This window comes from Prunus mume, linkage group LG6, assembly GCF_029339155.1.
Source record: "Prunus mume cultivar Tortuosa linkage group LG6, ASM2933915v1, whole genome shotgun sequence".
NCBI classification, from domain to species: domain Eukaryota; kingdom Viridiplantae; phylum Streptophyta; class Magnoliopsida; order Rosales; family Rosaceae; genus Prunus; species Prunus mume.
The window spans coordinates 20,122,411-20,150,299 of NC_142703.1; the positions used below are offsets into that span (position 1 = coordinate 20,122,411).

At 36.5% G+C, this 27,889-nt stretch overlaps 1 protein-coding gene and 2 long non-coding RNA genes across 3 annotated transcripts; all 3 read right to left on the reverse strand.

The window, feature by feature from the left end:
• Window positions 1–3,430: 3,430 nt before the first annotated feature.
• LOC148916386 (uncharacterized) lies at window positions 3,431–5,626 on the reverse strand. The gene is made up of 4 exons (XM_089055121.1): window positions 5,623–5,626; window positions 4,914–5,460; window positions 4,317–4,682; window positions 3,431–4,121 (listed from the first exon to the last, which is right to left on the reverse strand). Exons 1-4 carry the CDS (start codon window positions 5,624–5,626, stop codon window positions 3,431–3,433), a joined length of 1,608 nt encoding a protein of 535 aa, XP_088911247.1.
• Window positions 5,627–7,007: 1,381 nt separating this feature from the next.
• On the reverse strand, window positions 7,008–7,644 carry LOC103335979 (uncharacterized). The gene is made up of 2 exons (XR_514366.3): window positions 7,470–7,644; window positions 7,008–7,240 (listed from the first exon to the last, which is right to left on the reverse strand). It is a non-coding gene; the product is annotated as an uncharacterized LOC103335979 (long non-coding RNA).
• A 16,688-nt stretch (window positions 7,645–24,332) lies between these two features.
• Window positions 24,333–26,826, reverse strand: LOC103335980 (uncharacterized). Its single transcript, XR_514367.3, has 2 exons — window positions 26,110–26,826; window positions 24,333–24,743 (listed from the first exon to the last, which is right to left on the reverse strand). It is a non-coding gene; the product is annotated as an uncharacterized LOC103335980 (long non-coding RNA).
• Window positions 26,827–27,889: the final 1,063 nt, after the last annotated feature.

The following is a 27,889-nucleotide window of genomic DNA, read 5'->3' on the forward strand; positions in this document are numbered from 1 at the left end:
TTGTGCAATCTTTTTCTCCAACTTAGCAAAACTTGAAGCTCAGTTCTTCATGGCAATGGCAGCTCCTTCTCCAGCTCGTTCATCCCATGGCACTAGTTTGCAAGCTCCAACACAGACCGAAACCAATATTTGGATTTAAAGGAGAATGACCAATTTTTTCAAGAAACCATACTCTTGAAGAAATCAGTCTTGAATCTGACCTAGATATAAATGAGAGATGATTTAAATAGCTAGATGCAGATTCAGGTTTCAAAAGCAGTTTTTCAAAAAGAAATCAATTGGAAAAACTCATAGATGAAATAAGATGGTTCTCTCAAGGAAGAAGAAGCGAAAGATGGCAAGCCAAACTTTCCAAAACTTCCACCCAAAAGAGACGATTCCCAAATGACCAAAATCGTAGACTTTACAGACCAAAAAATTCCTTAGGGTAGAAACCCACATGGCAGCAGAGAGAGAGAAAGAAGAATAAGACAAAACAGTTTGTTATCGGTGGAAATCCTCTGAGCAAGGATGACTAGTCATCGAGAGCGGATGACTAGTCATCTGAGAAACGGATGACTAATCATCATTTTTATGAAAACTGTTTTATGAAATGATATGCAATGCACAATACCTTTTCAACTTGCTTGAACCTCCATAGAGTAGAAGTTAGAGAAGAGCACCAAGAAAGGTTTTCCTTAATCTAAACTTGAGCTTGATAAATAACAAAACACATCCTATTACAAAGTTGTCAAGGGAAGCCAAAAGAAAATAGTAAAAACCATACATTAACAATCTTTCCCTTTTTGGCTTTCCTTGACAACACACTCTCTAAGAACACTCAACCCAAAACCGAAACTAAGGAGATGATGGAGTGAAAGTACCTGCAAGAACAACCAATCTCCTAGGCACAAAAACAAGCATATTATCACAAAAATTTTAAAACAATATGCAATGTGGGGTTGAGAGTGTTCTCCTCCTTATTGATAAGTAACGTGCAAAAAGGCAAAGAGATAGAAACAACATACAAAAGGCTTTAACCACAAAAGGATAGGCAGATATGAACAAGGTTAACAGCACATAACTTAGATTAATGACGAGTCAAATAACAGTTGTTTAAAACAGATGCAGAACATAGATTTATGACTAGTCAAATACCAGTTGTTCAAAACAGGACAGAACAACTCCCGCTATCAAAATGCACAGACTAACCATAATGTGATTACAAAATAACTCCCCTAACGAAATGCACAGACTAACCACAATGTGATTACAAAATAACTCCCCTAACGAAATGCACAGACTACCCACAATGTGATTACAAAATAACTCCCACTATCAAAATGCACAACCTGTCCAGAATTACACTTCCTATCTAGAACACAGTCAAGAACAACACCATAGCTAAAAAACCAAAGAACCACCAGAATCCACAGAGTCATCCTAGTTCTCACTACGGAGGCGTCGATGATCTACATCAGCAGCGTGGCGGAGTCGAAGAGGATGGAATGAGGCTCGAAGATCTGAATATACTCCTCCTTGGCAGCCAGGTGAGATCTAAGAGAGGCACTCTCGGAGGAAGGCGACACAGAGGTGAGAAAGGTTCTGGAAACCTTTTGGCTAAGGGCAGCAGAGGCCTTGCCATACGGAGCAATGGGAGGATGCCACTGATCGGACTCATGAAATACCACCTCGTTTCTCTTACAGAGACGCTGGATCGACAAGGGAAAACAAGAGTCGAGAAAAGTCTGAAAGAAGCAAGCGGAATGGAAGAGAAGGAGGAATTTGTGGTGAACTCGAGAGAGGAGAACAGAGACAGGAAGAGACAGAGACTGACGAAGGAGAGGGAAACTAACCTAAAAAGGAAAACGCAAAGCGACCCTAAAAAAAAGTACCGCTCAAAACAAAAAACAAAAAAAAAAAAATAACGCCAAAACGAAAAATGAAAAAGACGCATTGGTCAGGAGACAAAGCGGATGGCTAGTCAACCACAAGAAAGATGACTAGTCAACTCAGGCAAAATTGGCACAGGCAGAACCGGATGACTAGTCAACCACAAATATGATGACTAATCAACTAAGGCAATAGCAGAATGAGCATCAAATGCAAAACACCCAGATGACTAGGCAACCATAAGCATAGATGACTAGTCAACTAAAACAGCATTGTGACAAACACCAAATAATATTGACCCTGTGAAAGACATGGTTTTGGTTTCTAAAAACACAATCATGAACTAGCACATATATCAAGTGATCAAAGTTGCATTAGCACAATAGCCTAGACCAAGTCTTCAACACATGAAAGAAAGTGAATGAAAAGGAAGAAAAGATTAAAACCATATGCAGTGTACATAGACAATCAACTCTGAGAGATAGACAATGAGATGCAATTCATGCTCAGAGACAAGGCATATTTAGGAAAGAAGGAGGTTTAGAGCCAAGGGACACAAAAGATGATATCTTATCTCTCTTGGAGAAACACGTATACAATGCATTCTTAAGACATGATCATAGTATGGGCTCACAGCAAAATATCATCACTCTCTATTGACAAAATATTTGATGATTTATTTTGTGTTACTTGCACATCCCAAACATAAGTGCTTTGAATGGCCCAATTTTACGGCTCTTTGCTCTAGATTCTTCAATCAAACCACCTTATACCTTCCTAGAGCCGTGACTACATTGGTCACACTTCCCCCTTTTTTTGTTTAAATTTTAAATAGATTGGCTAAGAGAGTGAGACCAGCTAAGAGATAATAACACGAACAGTCCAAAATGAAGCAGAGAAACGTGGCTCACCAAGAGGACAAGATAGCACTATTTAAGTCTCATCTAATAGCATCTTAAACAAGAAAAAGGATTATGCACAAGTCAAACAAAGCACAAAAGCATTCAACATTCACACCATCAAAAATGAGAGATATGAACAATGACATTTCAACATCAAAACATAACAAAAAAATTTAGACTTGACTAGGCAACTACAAGCAAGATGACTAGTCAACTGTTTTGGAATGTGCTGAAGATAAAGAACAGACCAGCTAATTAATCAATTGAGCAAAGGCCAATGGACTGGCAAAGTGTAACATGTTTCTGAAAGTCCAAGGCCTTGGTGAGTATATTTGCTAGCTGTTTTTCAGAGGGAACAAATTCCAAAGATAAAATTTTGTCTTCCACAAGATCTCTAAAATTCACATGTCCAAGCCATTGATGCCACAAAACACTTGTTTCATTTACAACCTTGTTGCAAACTACTTCTTTTGCATCATTGACACCATCAATGCAATAGCAATTGTCCCTAGACCTTGCCACGCTCATAATCTCATTGCCACCTTTTCCAATGATTTTGCAGCCATGCTTGGAGAATCTAACTTCTACTATTCCATCATCACACAGCTGACTCACACTAATGAGATTGGATGTGAGACCAAACAAATCTAACATTCTTAAGTGGGTAAACCTCCATCAAAAGTCACAGTGCCTCCATCAAAAAGGCTGAGAGATGAGAAAACATTCTTATCCCCAGACATATGTTTGGAACAGCCACTATCAAAATACCAAGAATTGGTGTTTGAAGCAGCAAAAGCATTTAGCACAACAAGAGATTTGGTATGACCTCTTGCAATCCAAGTAGACTTAGGCACAATGGGAGAACTCATTTTGAGGGAGACAAGTTTGGCAATCTTTGTTACTTCATTTAGCAAATGATCAACTTGATCTTGCAAAGATTTGGGATTCCTTTTAGATTTTGAAGACAATTTTCTGGTCTTATCTTTGCTATACATATGACAGACTGGTCGAATATGACCAGTCAACCCACACATGTGACAAGTTGGAATAAACTTAGGTTTCTTGACAACCTGCTGAACATCTAGAGGTACAGTGACTGGAGTTTCTGATTTGACAAACTTAATGGTAAAACTAGATGAACTAGAACCAAAGTGATTAAATCCAAGACCACCTCTATCCCCATGAAGTTTTCCCATATTCAACATTTTGTTAATTTTTGAAGCACCAATGGTCATAGATATAATCTTCCAATTTGCTTCATTCAATTCACCTAGGAGCTGTTTGTTTGAGTTCTGGAAACCAATGTTACTTTCCTTGAGCACATTAACTTGATTCTCAAGATTACTCCTAATTGACACAAGAGCATCAATTTCTTTTTCTAAAGACTCAAATTTGTCACTCAACTCCTTTTTGGTTTCTTTCAAGATGAGAATTTCATGTTGAAGATATTGGTTATTGGCCTCAAGTTTGAGGCTCTCTTCTTTCAAGGACAAAGTCTCCTTAAACAAACAATCATATTTTCTTCCTAATGACTCGTATGACAGGTCATCTGACTCAAAATCAGATTCATCAGATATGGGCTGCACAGAGGCAACAAAGGCAACATGTTGGTCATCATCATCAGAGGAAGATGAATCCTCTTGAGACCCTTTACTTTCACTCTCACTCCAACTCACTTTCATGGCCTTGTCCTTTCCTTTGGAATATTTTTTCTGATTGTTTGCACAGTCGGCAGCATAGTGTCCAATGCCTCCACATGTGAAGCACTTGACAGATTTTCTAAAATCTTTAGTGAAAGGTTTGACATCCTTATTTCTCTCATTAGACTGATCAGTTGATGGTCTAAACTGTTTCTCACTACCAGAGCTGCCCTCTCTAGCAAACTTTCCCTTATCCTTAAGAATTCTCCTGAATTTTTTGACAAACAAAGCCATCTTATCCTTAAAACCTAAGGATTTTTCACCACCTTTTAGAGAGGAAACATGCACTCCTTGAAGTGCAACATTTTTTGATTTTTTAGTGTCATTTTCTTCCATATTCAACTCCATCTCATAGGTTTTCAATTTTCCTACAAGCTTGCCAAGCTTAATTTCATTTAAATTTTGGACCTCTATGATTGCGGTTTTCTTTGCTATAAACCTAGATGGTAGAACACGAAGAATTTTCTGAACAACAAGAAGCTCTTCAATAGGTTGACCTAGACTCATGGCTTCATTTATGATCATCTCAACTCTCCCATAGAACTCAGAAATAGACTCAGTTTCAGACATCCTAAGTTCTTCAAATTGTGCAAGCACCATCTGAAGTTTTAGGGTTCTAACTTCGTCATCCCCTTCATGAACCACCCTTAGTTTATCCCAAGCTTGTTTAGCATTAGGGATGTGTTGTATATGTGCAAACTGTAGGCTAGACAAAGCTGTAACTAAGGCATTTCTGGCCTTCTTGTTCGAATATGCAGCAAACACCTCAGCTTCAGTCCATTCTGACCTAGGCTTGGGCACAACCTCACCCACAACAGTCTTGACCGGAGCAACCCACTCTTTTGTGAGATACCCACTTGCATACTCATCAAGAGCATCAAGGAATATCTCAAATTTTTCTCTCCATGCAGCGTAGTTATTGCCGTCAAAATAGGGAGGGGAGTTGCAAGATCCAGCAACTCGATCCCTTTCTATAGTGAGCACACCTAAACACCAAAACAAATCCTAGGATCTCTCTATTTGTGTTAAGAGCTGACGCTCTGATACCAATTGAAATTGGTACTTAGGTGACGAGGGGTAACTTTAATCACATAAACAAGGCACAACAACACAGCAATCTTCACACACTTTAAACCTTGACCAAATACACATATGACTAGTCAACTGCTAGCCATGAACAACCACAATCAAGAGAACACACAGAGCATGCCACAAAGCTCCTGCAACCCTAGAAGATTACTAGTGACAACCTAGGCACTCAGAATGACCCGTCAATCTAGGCATCCCCTGTGCTAGCAATAACTATAGTGAAAGTGTGTGAAATCATTATTATCATGTAAAATCAAACAGCAGATAAAGATGACTAGTCAACCACCAAGAACACAAACCCAGAAAAATTACAGATATGCAAAACAGATTTTGTTCACCCAGAAACCCACCATTGGGAAAAACTGGGAGTTATCAACTGAACAGGCACTACACTAAGTAGAAAAAAATTCTTACAAAGGAAACACAACCAAGCTCAAGAAGCACCTAGGTCTATTTAGGAATATGAGCAATACCTCCTTTGTGCAATCTTCTTCTCCAACTTAGCAAAACTTGAAGCTCAGTTCTTCATGGCAATGGCAGCTCCTTCTCCAGCTCGTTCATCTCATGGCACTAGCTTACAAGCTCCAACACAGACCGAAACCAATATTTGAATTCAAAGGAGAATGACCAATTTCTTCAAGAAATCATACTCTTGAAGAAATCAGTCTTGAATCTGACCTAAATATAAATGAGAGATGATTTAAATAGCTAGATGCATATTCGAGTTTCAAAAACAGTTTTTCAAAAAGAAATCAATTGGAAAAACTCATAGATGAAATAAGATGGTTCTCTCGAGGAAGAAGAAGCGAAAGTTGGCAAGCCAAACTTTCCAAAACTTCCACCCAAAATAGACGACTTTCAAATGATCGAAATCGTAGACTTTACAGACTAAAAAATTCCTTAGGTCAGAAACCCACATGGTAGCAGAGAGAGAGAAAGAAGAATAGGACAAAACAGTTTGTTATCCAGCTGAAAATCCTACAGAGCAAGGATGACTAGTCATCATTTTTATGAAGACTGTTTTATGAAATGATATGCAATACACAATACCTTTTTCAACTTGCTTGAACCTCCATAGAGCAGAAGTTAGAGAAGAGCACCAAGAAAGGTTTTCCTTAATCTAAACTTGAGCTTGATAAATAACAAAACACATCCTATTACAAAGTTGTCAAGGGAAGCCAAAAGAAAACAGTAAAAATCATACATTAACAGTATTCTCCACCCAAATTTTTTATTTATTTATTTTTTTGGTCAAGAGTTGTGAGACTCTTTATATTGATGTTGCAAACACATATGCAGGTCGTTTCAGGAATTAAAACAGCCGTGAAATTAATAAAAGTGTGTGGTGTTCATAGAGTTGTTATACCGCCATCATAAGGGTATTTGTGGTCTGCATGGGCACACTTGTGTCTAAAGTATAAACAGAGAAAGAAAGAGAGAGAGATGTTTTAATTTCTCAAAAGTTTTTGAGAACTATTTTATTATTGACAAAATTATACAAAATTCCCATTTAACACATGTAGCACCAGCACTTTTTGCCTTTGGGCCCATCAGCACGGCAAAGTCCCATCTTTCCTTTCTCTCCTTTGCATTTTTTGTCACACTCTGAGTGGGCTGTGCAGGTGGTCATCGACTTGCTCGCCTGCTTGCATCCTCTTCCTTCTACCACTGGCATTTCTGTATATTATCACAAAACAATATTAGTTTCTTAATTTCTTATATTCTTCTTAATTATACAGCTTTCTAAGACTAATAAAAAAACAAAGAAGGTATATTTGGGATGTCATGTCTAATGAAATTAGAAACATTATTACAAACTTTGGGGGCTCGTATGAATTGTCTTGCAGTGCAAGAAATGATTTAAATATAAACTTTTCGAGTTGACAAGGGTTTGAAGATCACTCACCCATGGAAGCAACGAGAAAGAGAGCTATTAGGAGAACAACTGTGGTGCTGGAGGCAACAGATTTTGCCATCTCTGAAGAGTTTAGGATTGCAAGTGGTTGGATTCGAGAATTTCCAATCCAACTTGCAACCCTATTCTTGAGAATGCAAGTAAGGTCTAGCTTCCAATTTATAGTTGGAAGTTGTCCCTTTGTTTAGGTCTTTTCAGAAAATAAGGCACGGATTTATAGCTGCATTTTCTTATTTTCAGTAGTGGAAAAATAGAAATTAGACACAGTCAATTGCTATTCTTATGGGTTTAGCTGTGATTCCAAAGTTAAAAACCACATTTTACGGTTTGACTTCTCCCATAAGTATACGAATACTTCATATATCCTTTTTTATTATTGTTTAAGGCGGTGAGAAATGCTTTTTCTAATTTTGAATTAATTGACAGTTTCCAATTAGGGTAAACTTAAGTATGGGAAATGTAAACAGAAATTCCAACAAGAAGAAGAAGTAAACAGAAACAGCATCGTAGGATATTGAGTAGATGATGTGGTAGTGTTTTAAATGAATGATATAAATTAGGTTTTGAAAATCATGCAGGTTTTTATCTAGATTTGTAACACCCAGTCCCAACTAATTATTTTATTTTGTGAAGTTACATTTCTGCCCTTAGGGGTAAGGGCTACTTTACTCACTTTTTATTGGGGATTAGTTTTGGTGGGGTGTACTAATTATTTAAGGCCCAAATAAATACAACCCAGTGGAATAGGAGAAATTTTTATATGTTCCGAGTACACCACGTGACTGGTGTACCATGCAATAAATATAGGACATGTAGAATTATTGTCTAACTTACTACATTTCTTTTTATAACATATGGCGGGCTGCATTACTAATATTTCATATGTCTTACGTCTATTGGATGGTACACCAGCCGCGTGGTGTATCCGGAACACCCAAAAATTACTCGTGGAATAGGCCAACCCAACATGCACATCACTCGGGTTATGAGATGGATCATGGATTCTTTTCTTTCAAAGCATTCTCGTTGGTTAGTCAATAAGTCCAATCAACCAGAGAAATGTGTGGTTTCTAAACCCATTGAGATGACCCAGAATTTCTCTAAATTTTGGATGCTTCCCACTTTGTTTTTATTAGAGTATCTACAAGGGAGATGTCAAATACCAAACATCAAATTTAAATTTGATGGCTGATGTGGCAATTTGACATCTTATACCGTTTTACACTCCACCCGATATGTCAAATTAAATTATTATTTTATTACATTTTAGTGTTGATTTTTTTTAATTAATAAGAAAATAAAATAAATAATAATAAAATATTCATTTGACATCTTGCTTTTGGGATGTCAAAAATAACATCTCAACCTCTAGCCTTCATTCCACATCAGCTTTGACACATCGGTTGGAGTGATGTGAGATGTTAATTATAGTTGTTAAATGTCTATGTGGCACATTTGACACATCGGTTAGAGATGCTCTTATGCTTCTGATTGAGTTTTATTGTTTTTAGTTTCTATGTTTATGTAAACTTGCAGTAAAATATGCAGTCAGAGTAAATAACTGAGTTGTCAAAATATTCACTTTTGGTAAAATACTGAGAAATACACCACACCTCTCAGTTACAAAATAAGTTAAGGACTTGGATATGCACAAACTCAAACTCAGTTCTTGCACAAAATGTCCTGCTAACATAGGTGGGCTAAAGCCCCCTTAAGATATGGAAGAGGAAACTTCTTTCTTTGGGGGTCAAAGGGCTATTCTATTAAACTCCCACACTTATTCCCTCCTCTTCCCAAGTCTGACCATTGATAACTCTCACACAACACAAGTTTCACCATCATTCTCTTCAAAGCTGAGAGCTCCAACTCTCCTTCTTCACGTCAGTCTTGTTGACTGCTTTGAAACCCATATCTCCTCAGCTCAAAATGAAATATTTCCTTCTTCAGACTTGTTTATCTGTTTGTCTTCTAAAACATATAAAAACTTAAGCCCAATCGAAGGAGTTTAGTTACCTAAAATTCAGTTTGAGTTCAAGCTGTTCGTCACAACATGATTCTCTGCGTAAGGCTCGGGTTTGGCCTTAAATGTCTATTTTCCACTGTTCTTTTGGTGAAGTATATTCCTCAAACTTGTTCCTCTGTTCAAGAGCTACAATATATCCAAAAATCAAGGCAATCTGAGATGTCTATCTACCTCAAATCATGTTCAAGGTGAGACTAGTCTTCACTTTCGATCTGTTTGCTGGTTTCACTCTAGTGTGCCCTTATTCATTCTTGTATGTGGCCTTCCTCTGATCTAATGGCTTCGTTCCTTTCATCAAAGTTGTTTATCTATGTCTTGGATATAATCTTTCAAAATTGGAGCTTCATCCAAGAAGTGTAGTCATCTCAAAGCGTGTTGAAGTGTTGCCTGCTCATTCCTGTCTGCTGTATTGACGTAGGCTCGAATTCTTTCTTGCATGTCAATTTCTTTTCATCATTCGACAACAATTTCTTCATACGAGCTGTTCCTTCATTGCATAACTATTACATATCCAAAATCCACATCAATTGGAGTTCTCTAACCGCCTGAAACCTTGTTCAAGGTCAGTAAGCCCTCTGTTCTGCTGTTTTAACTCTACAGCACCTTACTCACTCTTGCATGTCGATTTCCCTTGCTCAGATGACCAAGGTTGCTTCTTGAATGTTGCTCAGTTTTCTGTTCTCTACAACATATCCAAAGATGGTGGCCATACAACAAGTTTAGGCCACTCGGACGTAGTATAACTGAAACAAGCTCCTCTCTTGTTATCAAGTGTTGTTTGGTGGTTTTACTCCTTGGGGCCTTCTTTGTGCATTACAGAAAGATTCAGAGGATTGAGGTAAAGTTTAAGTTGGTTCAATTGTTGGAAAAATCTGTTCAAAAGTTGTATTCATGGAATTGAATGGATTCTTGAGTTTAAAGCTAAGTTAATTGCAATTTGGAAAAACTAGTGAGAACTATTTGAGTTTGAACGTTTAACTTGCTTTGAAACTAAACTTGGCAGAAGGAAATTCTGGATTTTAGCCTAGGAATTTACTGTTTTGGCACCAGGGAACAATCTGTAAAGGAAGTTACAGTCTTGGGCAGATTTGTAATTTTATTGAAAGTTCGGGGGCCAAAATGTAATCACCCAAAAGTTTGGGGTAAACTGTGTAATTCAAAATTTAATGGGACATAAGTGTAATTATGGTTTAATTCAGGATCTAAGTGGTTTTACAAAAGTCTCAAGGTCTAAGAAATGATAAAAGGAAATTAAATGACAAATTGTGGAAATTTTGTTACTATATAGGGATGTTATAGTAACATGAGTTTATATTGTTCGACTAGGAACTTCTCGTTCGTCGTTCACATACTCGTAATCCCAGGGAAACTAGGAATTTATTTTAAAGTTCTCGTCTGAAGTATTTTAATTAATCTAATATTCGTATTCTTAAATAGTTACTCTGGCCCAGTGTACTCAACAGGCGGGACCCTCTCAAGGTCAAGCAACGTTGAATTATTTGTGAATGGATTTTGTTTTAAATAATAATCATTATTTTCAGGGATGGAAAAATATGCATAATAAGTTATTTTATTTTTGATTTGTTATATTTAAATCTTGAAATATAATATTTTTATGAAAGTATTGGAGGGATATTTGGATATTTGTACATTGTGATTATCTTGTATTGTTAAATGCTATTTTTGAGAGATACTATCTATATTGGGATATATGTTGGGTACATGGGGTTGTTGGTAAGAGGTTGTGGAATGCGAATGGGTTGTGGTTTATGTCAGTTTGGAGTTCTATCAGTACAACCCTATGTACCTCCTCGGCTATTGAATATTTGGATTGGAAACATGGTGATATGTGATACTTGGATATGTCGGAACTCGAGCACCCTTGACGGGGTGTTTCGTAGACCCTTAGTGGGGTTAGTCTACGCGCATAGGACTTGTCACAGGTGTACGAGTATTGAGGATTCTATTGTACGTTCTGGGTGAGCCCAGTCCCCCGATTGGATGGCTCGTTCCCTAGCCATATGGTCAATTGAAGATTCTTCCATGTGGTCTAGTCAAATAATCTTCCGGTTGGATTGTTTCCTCGATACAAGTTTGGTAGTGGTCTTATATGACAGCACCCGACCCAAATTCCACTTTGGAATCCGAGCCGAACCCTGTGCGTGTTTAACATATGGCGGGTGTTGGGCACCAATGACCTAATTGCCCTTCAATTCAAAATTCAATTTATTTCGAGTTTGGCTTCTGCCGAAAATTTGGCAGTCTTCCCTATAAATCGAACATTTCCCAAAATTTCCACCTGTCAACAAACATTTATATATCCCAAACATTCAGCATGTATTAAAGTATACCCAAGCAAATCAAGCATCATATCATTCTACCCCCAGGGCTCAGTAATTCAAGTAAATCATTCTATCAATTGGAACTGATTCTAACTTTTAGAACATCATGAACACAATATCATATTCAAAAATAATTTAGCTGAACCATTTCTCAATCTTTTTGCCTCGCGGCTGCGCCTAGTAATTCTAGGCTACCTATGTACCCTCAACTAGGGATCAAGCCACGCGTAGTTCTTCTATTTCATCTCAGCTTCCTACCTCAAGCTTCCTGACATTACTCGCTTGGCAACATATAATTAAATGAATGAATAAAAGCTTTTAGGTTCAGGTAATCACACTTAGAAAGCCATAACTATCCATTTTCTCGTGACACCATTGGTGACACATCCTGCCCTGTAATTCTCGCTGGACTCAGGAGACTTCTGGTCAATTTGATCCACAATCCTCGCTCCCACAGTCTGGATATCTCTAAGACAAGTGGGCAAAAATATATTAGAAAAACTTAAGCTATTTAATACTATATAAAATAATGCAAGATAAAGATAAATAAACATAATAAAATAAAATAAGTTAAAGATTTATAACCTCCGAACACCCTTGTATCGAACTCGCGTAAAGTTCATAAATAAATGTTTCCATCTATATATCAATAACTTGATTAGAATCTATATATATTTCCATCTATCGCTTGTAAAACAAATATGACGCTTAAGAAAATAATGATAATTGTATAAAATCCTCAATTTAGTTTAAAAGCATCTCATAACTTAAATTCTCTCCACCTAGGCGTACTCCCATTTCTGATCCATCAATTCCTTTTATACCGTCAATTCCATATATCCGTCAATTCCATCCTCGCATGCCTCGGAAACACAAAGTTAACCGGGCCGCATTCCTCGTAGGTCACAGAGATAACACTTCAATCTGAGCCGCAATCCTCGCACTACACGGTTCAAGTGTCTCTGAAACTCGTGGGGCATTATCAAACTAGGGGGTACCCTCGTTGTGGGTTTGAAAACCATAACCCATCATTTATATAAATTTTCAATAAATTGGTTCACAACTAAATTTAATATATATACCACAATCTGATAAAAGCCAAAAACTATAACTCACCCCTTTCAACTACTGAATATATATAAATATATACTAAATACTTAGCTAGTTTGTTAACCATAACAATCTCTGATTAACATACCATCACATATTACATTTATAATTTTACGACACAATTCACCATATGAATATATAAACAGGTGATAAATAAACAGATAAATAAATACTCATCCTGAATTGACATAAAAACAAGAAATTAAGACCATAAATAAACCAATTGAACACTTGTACGCACATGAACTTTCTAAAAGCTTAAACATATTCTATGGAGCTTATCCTCATTATTTTAATCCATAGTCCTGGCCCAGTGTTCCTAGAAGTGCGTGCATTGGATTGAAGGTCATTCTCAAGCCTATGTAAGCTTTTCCACTTATTGGAACGGTCTAGAAGTGCCTCGAAACTCAAAAGGCGATAAGTCCCAAAAAGTCAACCCAAGACCCCGTGGGGTCCACAACCTCAAAATTTTGATATGATAGTTCCTAGAGGTTCTAACATGCCTAGGACACATCTCCTGAGAGTCTGGTCTCGATCGGACAGTCGGACTACTCACGATCGCACGATTACTGTAAACCTAGCCCTGTGGTTGGCATTTTCGGAGCATTTGGGACTCTGATTCAAGATCCGTCGAATAATACACGATCCTAGAATTGTCTAGTTCAACATATATGAATGACTACAATCCAACGGTTCAAACGTATCGAACCCGGATAATGCACAATAGACGAGATCCGTTTGGGGTCCAAACATTAACCAAACTAGAATCTGGAAGTACCTATGCGCTCATGGCGACTAGGGGATTATTCTAGGACAGAATGTGACCCTCAACACCTTTCCTACGCTCCTCCCACGCTCCGGAAGCGCGTGGGTGTGCAGATAAAATTTCGGCGACCGGAAATTCTCCAAACCGCCGGCCCAAACTCCTACCCCAGTGTAAAACCTCATTTGGAGTCACTTTTGTTATTGGACCTACCCCAAAAAATGACCAGAAGTGGCCGGAATTTCAAATTGAAAACGGCCAAAATTAGGGTTATAAATCGAACCACCTAGACTAAAAATTGATGAAATCCTACACAATCATCAGCTAGAGCTCGAAAATTAGGTAAGAAACCATACCTCACTCGACGGATTTGGCCGTCGGAGTCGCTGGAAAACTCTAAAACACTACCGGCAAACCCGTCCCTTTTTCTAGGCTTCGAATCGAGCTCATCGTTACCGAATGGGATCGGATCTTGGGTGGGTTTTGTAGAGGAGGACGAGGGGAAGAGATTTCATGAAGGTTGCAGTAGCAACCGGGCTGAGATGGTGTCTCAAAAATATGATGGAAGTGGAGGGAATGAAGAAAAATCACCAGAAAATATGGTTAAATCGCAAGGAAGAAGAAGACCGGCATTGTAGCTACAGTAATAATTTTTAAAATTCCCTCTATGCCTTTTTTCGTTTCTAGACCTTTTCTTTTTCGTTACAATTCGGAATTGAGCATGCCGTATGTCTACGAACTCGTATCGTCGAGCTCAACGCAATGGTACCACCCAAATCTCCAAATTCCTCCCCGATCAAAAAGTCAACTTTTATACTAATAAAATATTCCATGGGTAAAATAGTCTTTTATCTGAATAAATTAATAATTAAATAATAATTTAGGATCGGGTTGTTACATTATATATATATATATATATATATATGTACCTATGCATTCATTCTTATTTGTTGGTGGGAAAGGTTTTGGGATGATGGGAAAGGTTTTGAATGAGATTGGTGATAGTATACTATTACGAAATTACGGATTTCACTTTGATTTTGACTTAACTACATATATATTGCTACGACGGTTTCAATGCATGTCCTTTTAGCATCTATTTCAAACAGTGGGTTTACTATATGTTGTTTTCAAATACAACAAAACTTTATTTTTGTCCACTCACAAGTTTTATGTTTTGCGCCCTCCTTGCAGTAGCTAGAGCTAGTCAAGCGGCCAAGCCGAGACCCGAATTTCCGAGCTCTAACTTTCTGTAGGACAAATTTGCACTTGTTTCTATTCCGTTGAACTTTATTTTCGTTTGTAAACTGAAACTCTTTAGATTGCTCTGTTATCGCCCATACTAGTGTTGGATGTAAGGCCGGAGGTCTATTATGAAAATTGTGTGCTATTACATTGTGCATGATGTTGTTTGGATGATTTTAATGTGTTTGACAAGTTTAAAATTTGGTAAATGTCCATTTTTCAGAGGGAGATTCTGCCGAAATTTCGGTAGAAAGTCTCGTCTCTCTTAATAAGTGGGCCCGACATCATATTGATGTCTGAAATACATAGAATCCATCGTGGATTCCGAGGAATTAGGGGCGAGTCTTGTCAAGATTACATCTTTATGTAGATCTTGAAATCTAAATGCCTCAGAGGGAAACAAAAATTATACAATTGTGGCAATATCCCTCCCATATTCCATTTTGATTCGGTTTCTTTTCTTTCTCTTTCCTTTTTCCATTCCCACCATACCAAACTTTTATATTTTGGATTTTTCACTTACTGAAGGAAACTAGATATGGTAAATTCAAAGAAGCAAAACGTCGTCTACTTTTTATTTATTTATTATTTTTCTGCTTTAATTTCTTCGATGTTAGAAAGAAAAAATATATTATTTTTTCAATTTAAATTGATTTGGGGTTAGGGTATAGAAAGGAGAAAAATCCAGTCAACCTTCGGGTCCTTTATGTTGAAAGAAAAATATGGCAAGAGTTGGTAACTTGAGTGGTGTTTGTGCAAATATCTCACGGGAGAGTATTTGCAAATGATTCTTCTCTCTCGTTCGTCCCTCCTTCTAGATTCTCTGCAAGACAAAATAAATCAATCGAAAAACCACCGGTGTGGTGGCGGCCAAGGTCTCTCCGATGCCTAAGTAAGTAATAACACGGGTATTTCTAAAAGGCGTGGAGATATTTCTCTACGGGAGAAAAAGATGGCTTGGGAGCTAAGTAGGTAAGAGAGGTGGCGATAGCCTGGGTTGGTCAGCCACGAGTATGAAAGCAAGGGAGGATTTCGGCGAGAGAGAGAGAGAGAGAGAGAGAGAGCAATTTTAGGGATTTTTTCAGTTTAGGAAGAGTTACCTTATTTGTGTGTCTTCCCTTCAGCTTAAATAGATTTTCCTTTCTTATAACATTCCTTTTCCAATTAAGGAGAGAATAATTGAGAATTATTCCTCTCATGATTAATTGAGTTGAGGGAAGTTATGGAAGAAAATAAATAGATTGAGGGAATTTATGGAATTTATTCTCTCAACCTAAATAGGGAACCCCCATATTAAATATATTATTAAATCAGAATATTGATTTAAATAATATATTACTAGCTCCTTGGCACATGCTCACGCATGTGCCAATTGTTTTTTTTTCCTTTTTATTTTATGTTTAGAATTAAAAAAATATAATATTGGTAGTTATGTTCCATAAAAGTAGGAGCTATTATCTAATTTTGTTTTTAATTTTAATTTAAAAAATGTGAATTTACCATATTATCCTTATTTAATTAATAATTTTAATTCTTAATGTTTGAATTAACTAAGGACATTTTCTGATATTTTGAATGTTTCACTATTCTCTGCCTTTTGCTTTATATATATAGATTAAATATGAATATTGATTTAAATAATATATTCTTAGGGTTTGCTTCTTTTCCACTTGGCGCCTCCTGATTGGTCGTTGATTTATTTGCTCCCATAAGTGGCACAACATTTACTATGTGTTCACCGAGAGTCCTCCTTCCCCACTTCTATCCTCAATTTTACGTAAAGGTGTCAAATAGATTGGGTCATGCTTGGGTGTCAAACGGACCGGGCCGGCCCAAGCACGTACAACATGAGCACGTAGGATGGCAATGGGTCGGGTAGGGGCCGGGTATGGCAATACCATCCCCGGCACCCGGCCCCATCCCCACCTCCATCCCCGTTTAAGTGGTTTCGGGAATCCCGTCCCGTCCCCATCGGGGGCTATCCCCCATCCTCACCCAAATACCCTTTTTTAGTATAAAAATATATTAATGCCTGAAAAAATAACCCACATTAATTTCATAGTTCATATTTGGAAGAAACAAAATTGCAAATCTAAAAGAAACAAAAAGTTGGGATATTCACATACATTTGCTCCTGCGTCAAGAAACATTTCTACGCACGAGATCTTGCCATGCAGTGCAGCCAACATAAGTGAGTTCTATATATTATGTTTCTCTCTCCACACATATACGTACGTGAGTTCTATATATCATTTGTTGTTTCAAATTTTAATGACATCAATTTGTCTTTTATCCTCCAATTTAAATATTTTAATTTCTTATATATGTGGTGTTTCAAGAATAAAATTGATTTTCCAATTATATTGGCCAAATATATATAGTATTAAAGTAGTATGTACAACTATAATATAGGCATGTTTTTTATATTCAAACAAGTGTATTGACCCAACATATAAATAATATACTACGATATGTTTTAGTATATACGCACATGAATTTATCAAGTTTGATTTTTGATTTAGGGTTGATGAAGAGATGAGTTAGAATTAGGATAGTCTAAGAGTTTTCTATCTTTAAATATAACAAAATTGAACATACTATAATAGTATATTAATTTAACAAATTAAGGGTATATAACGTTAGTTTCAATAAGCATTATTCAGTTGCTGAATATAAATTTCAACCATCAAGTATGAAAGCAATTATGTGGGTTGGGGATGTTGGTTGTTGGGCAAAGGGATTTAGGGTGAGGAAGTATTTGCTGATGGGTTGGCATTTATGGTGATTTGGGTCTGAAGAAGAAGAGGAAGAAGGTGGACAGTAAGATTAATTGAAAGAAAACAATTCTTGGGGTGCAGGAAAAGTGATATATTTGGCTGTGTGTAATTGGTACTTAGATGAATGGGGTAAATTAAAACCCCAATGGACAGATATATGACAATAATAATCAAATGAACCTGGAGACAATATGACTAATCAATAACTAGTCATAGACCTATGAACATATGAACATAACATAGATGCACATCAAATATTCAAATCCCTGCAAGCCTAAAAGATAACTACGTGACAACCCAGACACTCAGAAGGACACGTCAATTTAGGCATCCCTTGTGCTAGCAACAACTGGACTGATAGATGTGTGAATTCATCAACATTTCAGATATAACACAAACAATATGACTAGGCATATAAATCAGAGAATCACACCAGAAATGTTTACCCAAAAACCCATTATTGGGAAAAACTGGGTTCATCACTTCGACCAGGCAATCCACTAAGTTAAAAAGGTTCTTACAGAAAAAGTAATCACAAGTTCAAGCAATCCTAGGTCTATTTAGGACATGAGCACTACCCCATGGCACCGCAACTCAGCTCCAGATTGATAAATCGATGAATATGTAGATTCAATGAATAAAAGATCGATTTCTTCAACAAACCATTCTTGAAGAAATTAATCCAAGAATCTGATCTAGATATGAATGAGAATGTGTTTAACTATCATAGATGCTAATTTTGAATAACAAAGCAGATTTCAAAAAAACAAATTGAAAATCTCATTTTGGAAACCTCATACCTCACTCATCTCACCATTTGCAGAGGAGAAGAAGAAGATGACTCTCTTTCTCTCTCTCTCTCTCAAAAATGATGAATGAATGAGTGAAGAGCATTTCAAATATCAAGGCACATTTTTAAAAACGATTTTTCAAAATCTCATTTTGGAAACCTCATACCTCACTCATCCACCATTTACAGAGGAGAAGAAGAAGATGACTCTCTTTCTTTCTCTCAAAAATGATGAGTGAATGAGTGAAGAGGATTTCAAATATCACAGCAGATTTTAAAAACCATTTTTCAAAATCTCATAATGAAAACCCAGACTTCACAGAGAAGGAAGAAAAGCAGAGAAGAAAGGTTCTCAAAATTCACTCTTTTTGTCAAAGTGACGGCTATAGTATTGTAGCCTCCCTTTTTACCCAAAAGAAATCTGCCCTAAATTCCCCTAGTTGGTAGCCATTCATTGGCTTCATAATAAGACAAAAAAGTCATCAGGACAGAAAACCTATAGCTAGTAACACGTGAGAAATTAAATGAGATGGCAGTGAGCTGATAATAACGGATGATTAGTCATCACGTTGATTCGATATGTCCTAATATATATGCAATGCATGATTTACCTTTGAAGATCTTGATTGCATCGTGCCACTATTGATCTCAACCACAGTAATAATCTGAAACTAGACTATTTTAGTCTAATTAACTTAGAGCTTGATGAATTACATGTGCAATTACAAAGTTGTCAAGGGAAGCTAACAGCCTTAGCTAGACATAACCTAACACTGTGTTTCATGAGAGTGGTGGCAATCGACCCACATCGCCTGCAAACAACCACTTTAGTTATTTTGAGCTTTATAAATATATTCGCCCACCCTATCAGAGTTTTACCCACACTTGAAGGCCACCCTGCCAAGGCGCTTGGGCCCAAATGTCAACTTGATTTGGGCTTCTTTCTTTGGGTTTTTTTTCCATATAAGCCCGTGTGGAAAGCCAAGTTGGACTTTTTACAAAATGGTCAGTTGAGATTTTGATAAATTCCTAAATTGGTGTTTAAAATATCTAAATATTAGTTTGAAAATTACATGGGCCGAGTAGGCCCGAACTAAAAGCCCGAAATAGTATAGCCCGTGAGTAAGGCCTGGACTTAGCATATTTCATATAGGACTAGCCCGACCTGGCCCGATCACTTCCTAGGGCTATAAAAGCCTGTCAATAGTAGGGTTTGGGCTCACAACTCCTAGAGTTGAGCTAGCCCGGCCCGACCGGACCCATTTTACAGGCATACCTATGTTTAAAGAAAAATAAAGGAAAGAAGAACTCATCAACTAAAGATTCAAATGAACTCTTTGAATGCAAACCCATCATATACTCAATATAGGGTACATAGTTCCAATGGAGTTTCCCCATATATACTCTTGCCTTAAACTGATTAAACAGGTAAAACAATTAATATGAGAAATGAATGTGAATTTAAAGGTGTATGGGTCTTTTTCTTCCAGCAGCTTGACAAATGAGCTTGACAAATGGGCTTAGGCTGCCGAAAAGAGAAACATGTGTGAAATTGCCTCTTGAGTCTAAGTTCAAGGATCATGCCCCAAGAGTGTTTCGAAAGGGTAGCTGAGCCTTAGGAAACACCTTTGTCTTCTTCACCAACGAAACCAACAGTTGCTTACAGATAAATTTTTGGGCTTGGCATGAGAGCTTGTGGCATGGGGCTGAGTATTCGTGAGTTTAGCATGAGAGAGAGAAGGCTTGGGGTTTCCTATGAGGAACAGAGGCTTTGAGATAGATGAAGCTTGCTCTCTAAATCTATGTTGTGGAAAGATAGGTAGAAGATGAAAGCATGGATGGCTTTAGCATATTTCCAACAGCTTGATGAAAGCTTTGTCAAGCTCATGGGCGATTTGACAGAGGAGAAAATGGAAGCAATGGAAGAACAAGGCTTGAAATCGAAGGGTTCTAGAGATGAGAGATGATGCTTGCTGTCTCTGGATGTGGGTTTTGAGAGAGAGGAAGAGGAATGGAAGAACAAAGCATGAAATTGAAGGATTCCAAAGTGGATGCTTGCCTTCAATTCATTCTTGTCTGTTCTGTCCCTTGTGAGTTGTTTTGCTGGGAAGAAAATGTCTCCTTTTATAGGGGCTAGAAGACTCGATTTTATCAAGACACCCTCTCCACTTTTCCTTCACTTTCTTCCATTTATCTAGTTTGGTGAAATTTCTCTAGCCTGAACCCATACGCACGCAGCTTTTTGGGGTTCCAAGGTCCTCAAGCAACTGGACTTTTCATGTGGGTGAGGTGCCACCCACTTTTGGTTCTTGTTTTCTCACCAAAGCTTGAAGAGGAAAGAATGGGTAAGGGTGCTTGGTCAAAAAGGTGATCAGCACATGGGTTTACTTGCTTTTGCTGGTTTGGCTTTGAACTGGTTTTAACAGAGCACGATGTTGGATATTTTATAAAATCTTTGGGCTGGGCTGTTTTGTTTCCAGTGATTTGTGAGTTCCTTTGATTTTGTCAGACTGCTGGAACCTTTGGCTGACGTGGGATTTTTTATGGGCTATAGCTATTGAACATTTTTTAAAGATGTTTGGGCCTTTTCTTAAGGTAATGGGCTATTGGGTTTTCTCTCATGCTTGCCCATATGTTTGGACTCAAGGAATGAGCTTGAGTTTTGGTGCTCTCAAGTAGCCCAAAACTTCCACTCCTTGGACCATCAATGGGCCTCGTGAATACTTGTAACCATCCATACCACAACCCGCTCAGCAAGCCCCAGGCATTAACGCGGCTTGGGCCCACTTAAGCTTGTAGCATGACATGTTGCTTATTTGCTTAGTGTGGCATGTGTGCAAAACGTATATGACGAACTTTCGCGTGCCCAAATCGGGTTTCTTCTTGATAAGGTATCGCATTGGGCCGAAAATTTATTTGGGCGAAAATTTATTTGGGCCGAACTGTGAATTTTTTGGGCCTCAACAAAAGGATTACTGCTAAGCCTGGTGTCAATTTGTTATGTTCAATTTCCTATTCTTTCCTATTGTTTCATATAATTTATTAGATTTTTATTTGCGCTTAAGTAAACCCTGACACAGCAAGTCCTGTATCTTTTGGCGGGTCGGGATTAGGTAATTAGGCTCAATGGGCCAGGCCAACCTGTTTAAAGCTCATTTATTAAATTATATATTTTTTAGAAATATTACATAATATTATTATATTTATATATTAAATTCAAGTCTATTTATTTTCTGTAATAGTATATATTAGAATTTAATTTTTTTTTCTTTATATATAAAATAATAATTTTGCTTTTCAAGTTTCAATTTTTAAAACTCAAACAATTATCTAGTGGCCTCTTTTTTTCAACAAATAATAAATCTTGTTAGTATATAAATAATTGTAAAAATATTTAAATGAAGTTGTAAAAAATATTTAAATGAAGTTGTAAAAAAATTACAAAAAAAAAAATACAGTACATATGTCAAATTTGGCGTGAGCCCATATCGTCCCGTTTAGTGGCCCTACATGAGCACAACCCGATCCCGTATGGACTTGGACCGTGGGCTGGAGTTGGGATTGATGATTTTCATAAATGGGTGGTTTCAGCAAGACCCGTTTATTAAATGGGCCCGCCCAACCCGACATGGATTCGTCCGACACATCTTTCTATAAAATTTTATATATATAAAAAAAAAAAAAAGATGTCTATATTAAGTTATATTTTCTATAAAGTAAAAATTTATAAATTTGTTGAACGGAAGAAACAATGATGTCATGAAGGAAAAAGGCCCCATTTGTTTTAAGCGCTCCTTAATTTTAAGGAGCTAAGCTCTTTCCATGTATCCATATCAAAATAATGAACAAGCAGGAAAACTTTTGATCTTGTAGTAGGATGACACATGTCTCCAGACCAAGACTAAGCATACAATCTGCAATCTATGAAGAAGAAATGGTGGAATTACATATGTACTGTCGGATATATGTGACATTGGATCACAGCAAGTAAAACCTAATTATTTTTGGGGCTGAAGACTGCATTAAGAGTAGGCACTATCTAGGGCCTAACTCTTCCGCCACAACCTGTCAGCTCCACCACATTATTTGACGATTAGTTGATAGAACTTCATCATTTTGGTCATCAGCTGTAATTTTGGGCTGCAGCTTCCATATGTGGTTCCGTTATACGTCACTGCACACTGGAGTTCAGCAAGCCTGCAATCTGCAAAAAGAGAATATTATAGTTAATAACATCATCAGTATGCTTCATTCACACCCACTATGGACATTCGCTAAAAAAAATTTAGGGAAAGAAATAAAAAAGCTACATGTATTGAAGAAAAAAAGCGGATTTGTGTTTTGATGCTACAATCTCGATTCTATACATGCTTCAGAGTATGTGATAACTCGATTCCATGCACATTTGAACGCATCTTGTGTTTGATGAATCAAATCTACCATTTGTATATGGTCTTTTCATCCAAATTTATCTATATATTCAGCAAGAGCTGCTTACAAAATGATGGAAAACTAGGTTGTACCTCTGGTAAGTCATTGATTCGATGATTTGAACAGTAGTTAGGCACTCTAGTAGTGGTATCATCTTCCTTTTCATCTTGGGTTTCATACCCCTCAGGCACCATACTGAAGCCAAGAATTTATTTTTGGACAAAGGTGGGTTTTTGCACATGCCAACACAGAAATAGGGTAAGTTTTATAGGCGGAGTAGTGGGTTCTACAAGGTTAAACAAGGGCATCAAGAGGTGCCAAATCCTAAGTATCTAGCCAAATCCTAAGTATCTATCTTTTATCTTTTATTTTATAAATTGATGCTGTTTATATCGGACGCCATTAGAGGAAAAAAAACATACAAATATGGTAGACGTAGAGGAGCAAAATCCCTCCTTTCTTTTTTTCAATTCCTACCATATATCATATATTTTTAATTAAATCTATCCTGTTATGGTGTATTTAAGGCCATTAGAAGGAAACTACTAATGTGCTCAATGCAAAGAAGCAAAATTCGCCTCAATTTTTTTCCCATATTTGTACAAAAACATCCTTCCATATAATTTATTTTTAAATTTTTTTGAATTGGTTTTACTTTAAATGCAAAAACTATAATATATGGTCAATGAAGAGTAGTAAGATCCAGTCAACCGAATGGGAATCATCATTTGGAGTGCGGCCTAAGGTCCGAAGAGGGTTTGAAGAAATAATTGTTGTATTATTTGGTAAATGCCATGAGGTGTCCCCACACTCAAAGAGTGGGATTAATTCCCGTTCAGGGTTTAGCTTGCTCCTGGCCACAAAGTGCTTCTAACTAGTTTCGAATCCCTACCATTGAGATACCAAGTAACTTGCCAGCTGGATGTGGCAGTTTGCCAATTGCACAACACCTTGTGGTTAATTGTTGTATTATTTCGTACGTGAAATATAGACAAAATCATGTGAGTTCAGAAGGAAAATAGGCAATAACATTAAGAGAGAATATTATGTTTCTAACGAAGATGATGAAGGCATGATACAGAATTGATGTAGTTAACCAAGCTGATGGAAAATTATGGACAATTAACAAATTGGACCTATTAGTTCAAGCTATTGTCTAGCATTTACCCGGCTTCGATTCTTGACCTTCCCCTCTTCAAGCCTTAATTTTACCAAGAAATACACTCTAACATGTTATAACTTTGACGAATTTGTAATACCCCATCGGCACATGCTATGTGGTATTATGATCGTACATTATAATTTTTCATCTATAAGCCCTTTATCTATATATATATATTAAATGAAGTTAAAATTGTTATAAAGTGCAAAAATTACATGAATGAATATTATTGTTTAAATTTGTATTTCTTGATCAGTAACTTCAAAAGTATTTTATGAATCAAATTACACAAACATCCAGTAAACTTTTTGTTTCTGAAGTTACAAACAAGGTAAAGGGAGAGTGGAGATTCGAACTTAGGCCGTGAGTGAAGTGAAAAATGCTCTCAATGAATCAAGAGTTCCAAGCCCCCACAGAGCAATGCTATCTTGTAAGAATAATTAGCACATGTAGCAAAAGCATTTTTTGCCTTTGGTCCCCTCAGATCGGCAAAGACCCGATTTTGCCTTCTCTGCTTCTCTGCATTTTTTGTTACATTCTGAGTGGTCTTTACAGGGGCCTGGAAACAACTTGCTCGCCTGCTTGCATCCCCTTCCTCCTTTTGCTTCTACCACTGGCACCGCTATATATACCACAAACAAACTTAGTGTCTTTTTACAACGCTTTTTTTTCTTTTTGTACATTAACATTACCACCCGTATATATAAGACCAAGTTTGTATCACATTTCTAGAAAAAAAATACAAAAAAAATCTGTAGAAGATTACCTACTAATTTCTACCGTTTTACAAATTTGGTAACAAAATTTTAATTCCAAGTTAAAATTTGAATTATTCTTTTGTGTTGGTATTGCTTGATTTTAATCAGATGCGTTATTTGAAATCCTAGGCCTCTCTTATTTGGTTAAAGACTTTAACGGTGCTTTTGGATGAAGGAAATAAACTTGAGATTTTGACAAAACTCAAAATTTCTAAATTGACATGAACCAATTTCCTTGTTTGGATAAAAAAAAACATAGAAATTTAGAAATTCCACATGAGAAAAAACATGGAATTTGGAGATCATAAATCCAAACTTTAAATTCTATCTAAAAGTCGTCATTTCTAAAAGAATAATGCTACTCTTACCACATTTGTATATCACATTCTCATACCACCTTATGTGGCAGATGAGGTGGACAATACATCAATTAAAATTAATTTAAAGTTTTCTTAACTTTTATGATTTATTGACACTTTTTAATTGATGTGATTGTCCACTTCATCTGACACATAAGGTGGTATGAAAATGTGGGATATATAATGTGGTAAGTGTAGCATTACTCTTTCTAAAATCCCAAGAGATATTGAGTTTTTTAAAAAGATAACTTTACAAATAAAGGTTAAATTCCGTGTTTTAAATTCATCACCCAAACAAGAAACGTTAAAAATTATAGAACATTAATTTCCGTCATTTTAAATTCTATCATTTATGAAATCATTTGTACTATTAAATTTCATCATCCAAATGCACTGTAAGGCTCTATTTGGATGGAGGGATTTGAAAGAAAGGATTTTGATTTGACAATAAGGATAAATTTGTTAGAAAAACAATTACCCTATTAGAATGTAGTACATTTGAAATGAGTATATATAGGCAGTTATCATTTGAAATTCATTTGCTTTCTCCCTTTATTTCTTGTCTAAATGGCACCTAAAGAAATTTGGAAGATGGAGGAAAATGCTTGGATTTGAAAGTAATACAAAATTTCAAACTAAAAACTAACCACTGCCATGAAAAACTACTAAACTAAAATAGTCACTTACAAAGTTGCACCTAATCTTTTTTTTTTTGAAAGATGTCTCGAGTTCAATATTCATAGTCGGATAAAAAAAAAATCATAAGTAATAGAATCATTCAAAGTTTCTTGCAGTGGAAGAAATCATATGAAATTAACCTTTTTGAGTTAATAAAGGTTGGAATCGAAAGAGAGGTTGGAAGCTTACTCACCCAAGGAAGCAATGAGAAGGAAAGCAATGAGCAGAACAATTGTGGTACTGGAACCAACAGACTTTGCCATTTTTGTTTTTGTTTTCTTATTGAAATTGGTCGGAATAGGAATTTTGAATCCAACCTGAAAATTTATTCTAGATAATACAAGCCAGGACAAACTCTCCCATTTTATAGGCAGAAGTTGTCCATTTATCTCACGTTATTGTTTCAGAAAATTAAGCCCGAATTCATAGTTACGATTTCATTTCAGTAAAAGTGACGAGGGAAATAGAAATTAGACACAGTCAATTGCTATTTTTATGAGATTATCTATTTTTAGTGGTCATGTTTCCGAAGCCGGTTTTGCTGATCTGTTTCGGTACTGATTTGTATTGGTCAGCTTCTGGGTGATCAATCTGATGTTTCCAAACATAAGCTTTCTTTAACCAGATGAGTACAGTTAGCAGCCGCTAAATCCGAAAAGCTACGATATGGTTATAATTTGGGTGGATGGTAGCAACATATCTATCCAAAAACTTATTTACGCCTATAATTTGAGTAGATTAATAACATTACGCCTGACATGTATGTGAAATTGTTTTATGATTGAATGCTTTTGAAATAAGCTTGTGTGGTCCGTAATCCACTTATAAATCACCACGTGATTAGTAGACCAAGTGGTTATCTGACAGGTCAAAATGCTGTTTAAAAAAAAAAGTGTATATAAGTGATAGTTTAAATACAAATTTATAAATAAACCCAATCCTAGACATGTATTTATAAAAAAACCCAAGCACTATTTAAACATAGAAACACACCCAAAATCAACCCCAAAGTCAACTTTTTGGGTGTGTTTATAAATGGGTTTTGAGTGTGTGTAATTATGGGTTTTGGGTGTGTTTATATGTTTAAATAGTGCTTGGGTTTTTTTATAATTTCAACCTCCATTTTGGGTGTTTTAGTGAAACTCCCTAGTTTAAATTACTCTATAATTTACGAGGAGGTAGATTTGGAACTTAGGTGCAAGGGATCATTGTCCTTGCTAACTAGCCTAACCCACGTCTACAAAAGAATGCTTTTGAATCATCTTAAAGATGACGTTCTCTCTTTGTCAAAAGATTATTCTTAGTGTTGCAAAACGAACCCTAAAATTAACTGAGTACACTCTGTTAGGAAAAATAAATAAATAGCTTATATTATTGGATTACTATATAACATTGACTTTATTTTCATATAGAGGCTTGTGCATTGGCAATTTCCTAACGACAGAATTTCGCCTCTTTCTACAGAGCCCAAGAAGGCCCAACTCTTAGATTAATATGATTATTATTATAATAAAATAAATCCAAAGCCAAGTCCCATTAGCAAGCCCATTAACCCAACTCTCCAAAGTTAACTACACTTACCAAACCAATATAGTGATTTGTTTATAAATACCTTCATAGAAGTGTTGATTTTCAATGTGGGATAAAAGTTTCTCATTTGGCTTTCAAACTCCAACACACCCTACTACCAAAGAGAATCTCAATCCTCATAATTAGAAGTTTGCTATTTTTGGTTTATTTATATTCTTTGGGAATGTTTTCTCTATGTACACTAACAAATTACAATTGCGTATACCAGAAATTGAGATATTTGATCTGGGTTTTATCAATTTTTCAAGAAAAATGGTGGAATTAGGATATTGTTATCCGGAACCAAATTACGAAGCCAGTGCATTCGAGTTTCAAAAATACCATATTATACTCATTGGGGCCAAAGCCTGCTCGTATGCGGCTTTGAACCGGTGCTTGGTTCA

What these genes read in the sequence shown, in the direction of transcription:
- LOC148916386 (XM_089055121.1), bottom strand. An exon ending in CTTCGTGTTCTACCATCTAG is followed by an intron (nt 4,683 to 4,913) that starts GTTTATAGCAAA and finishes CAAAAAATTCAG; the next exon opens with GAGAATTCTTAAGGATAAGG. An exon ending in GATTTTGAGTCAGATGACCT is followed by an intron (nt 4,122 to 4,316) that starts GTCATACGAGTC and finishes TGTGTCAATTAG; the next exon opens with GAGTAATCTTGAGAATCAAG.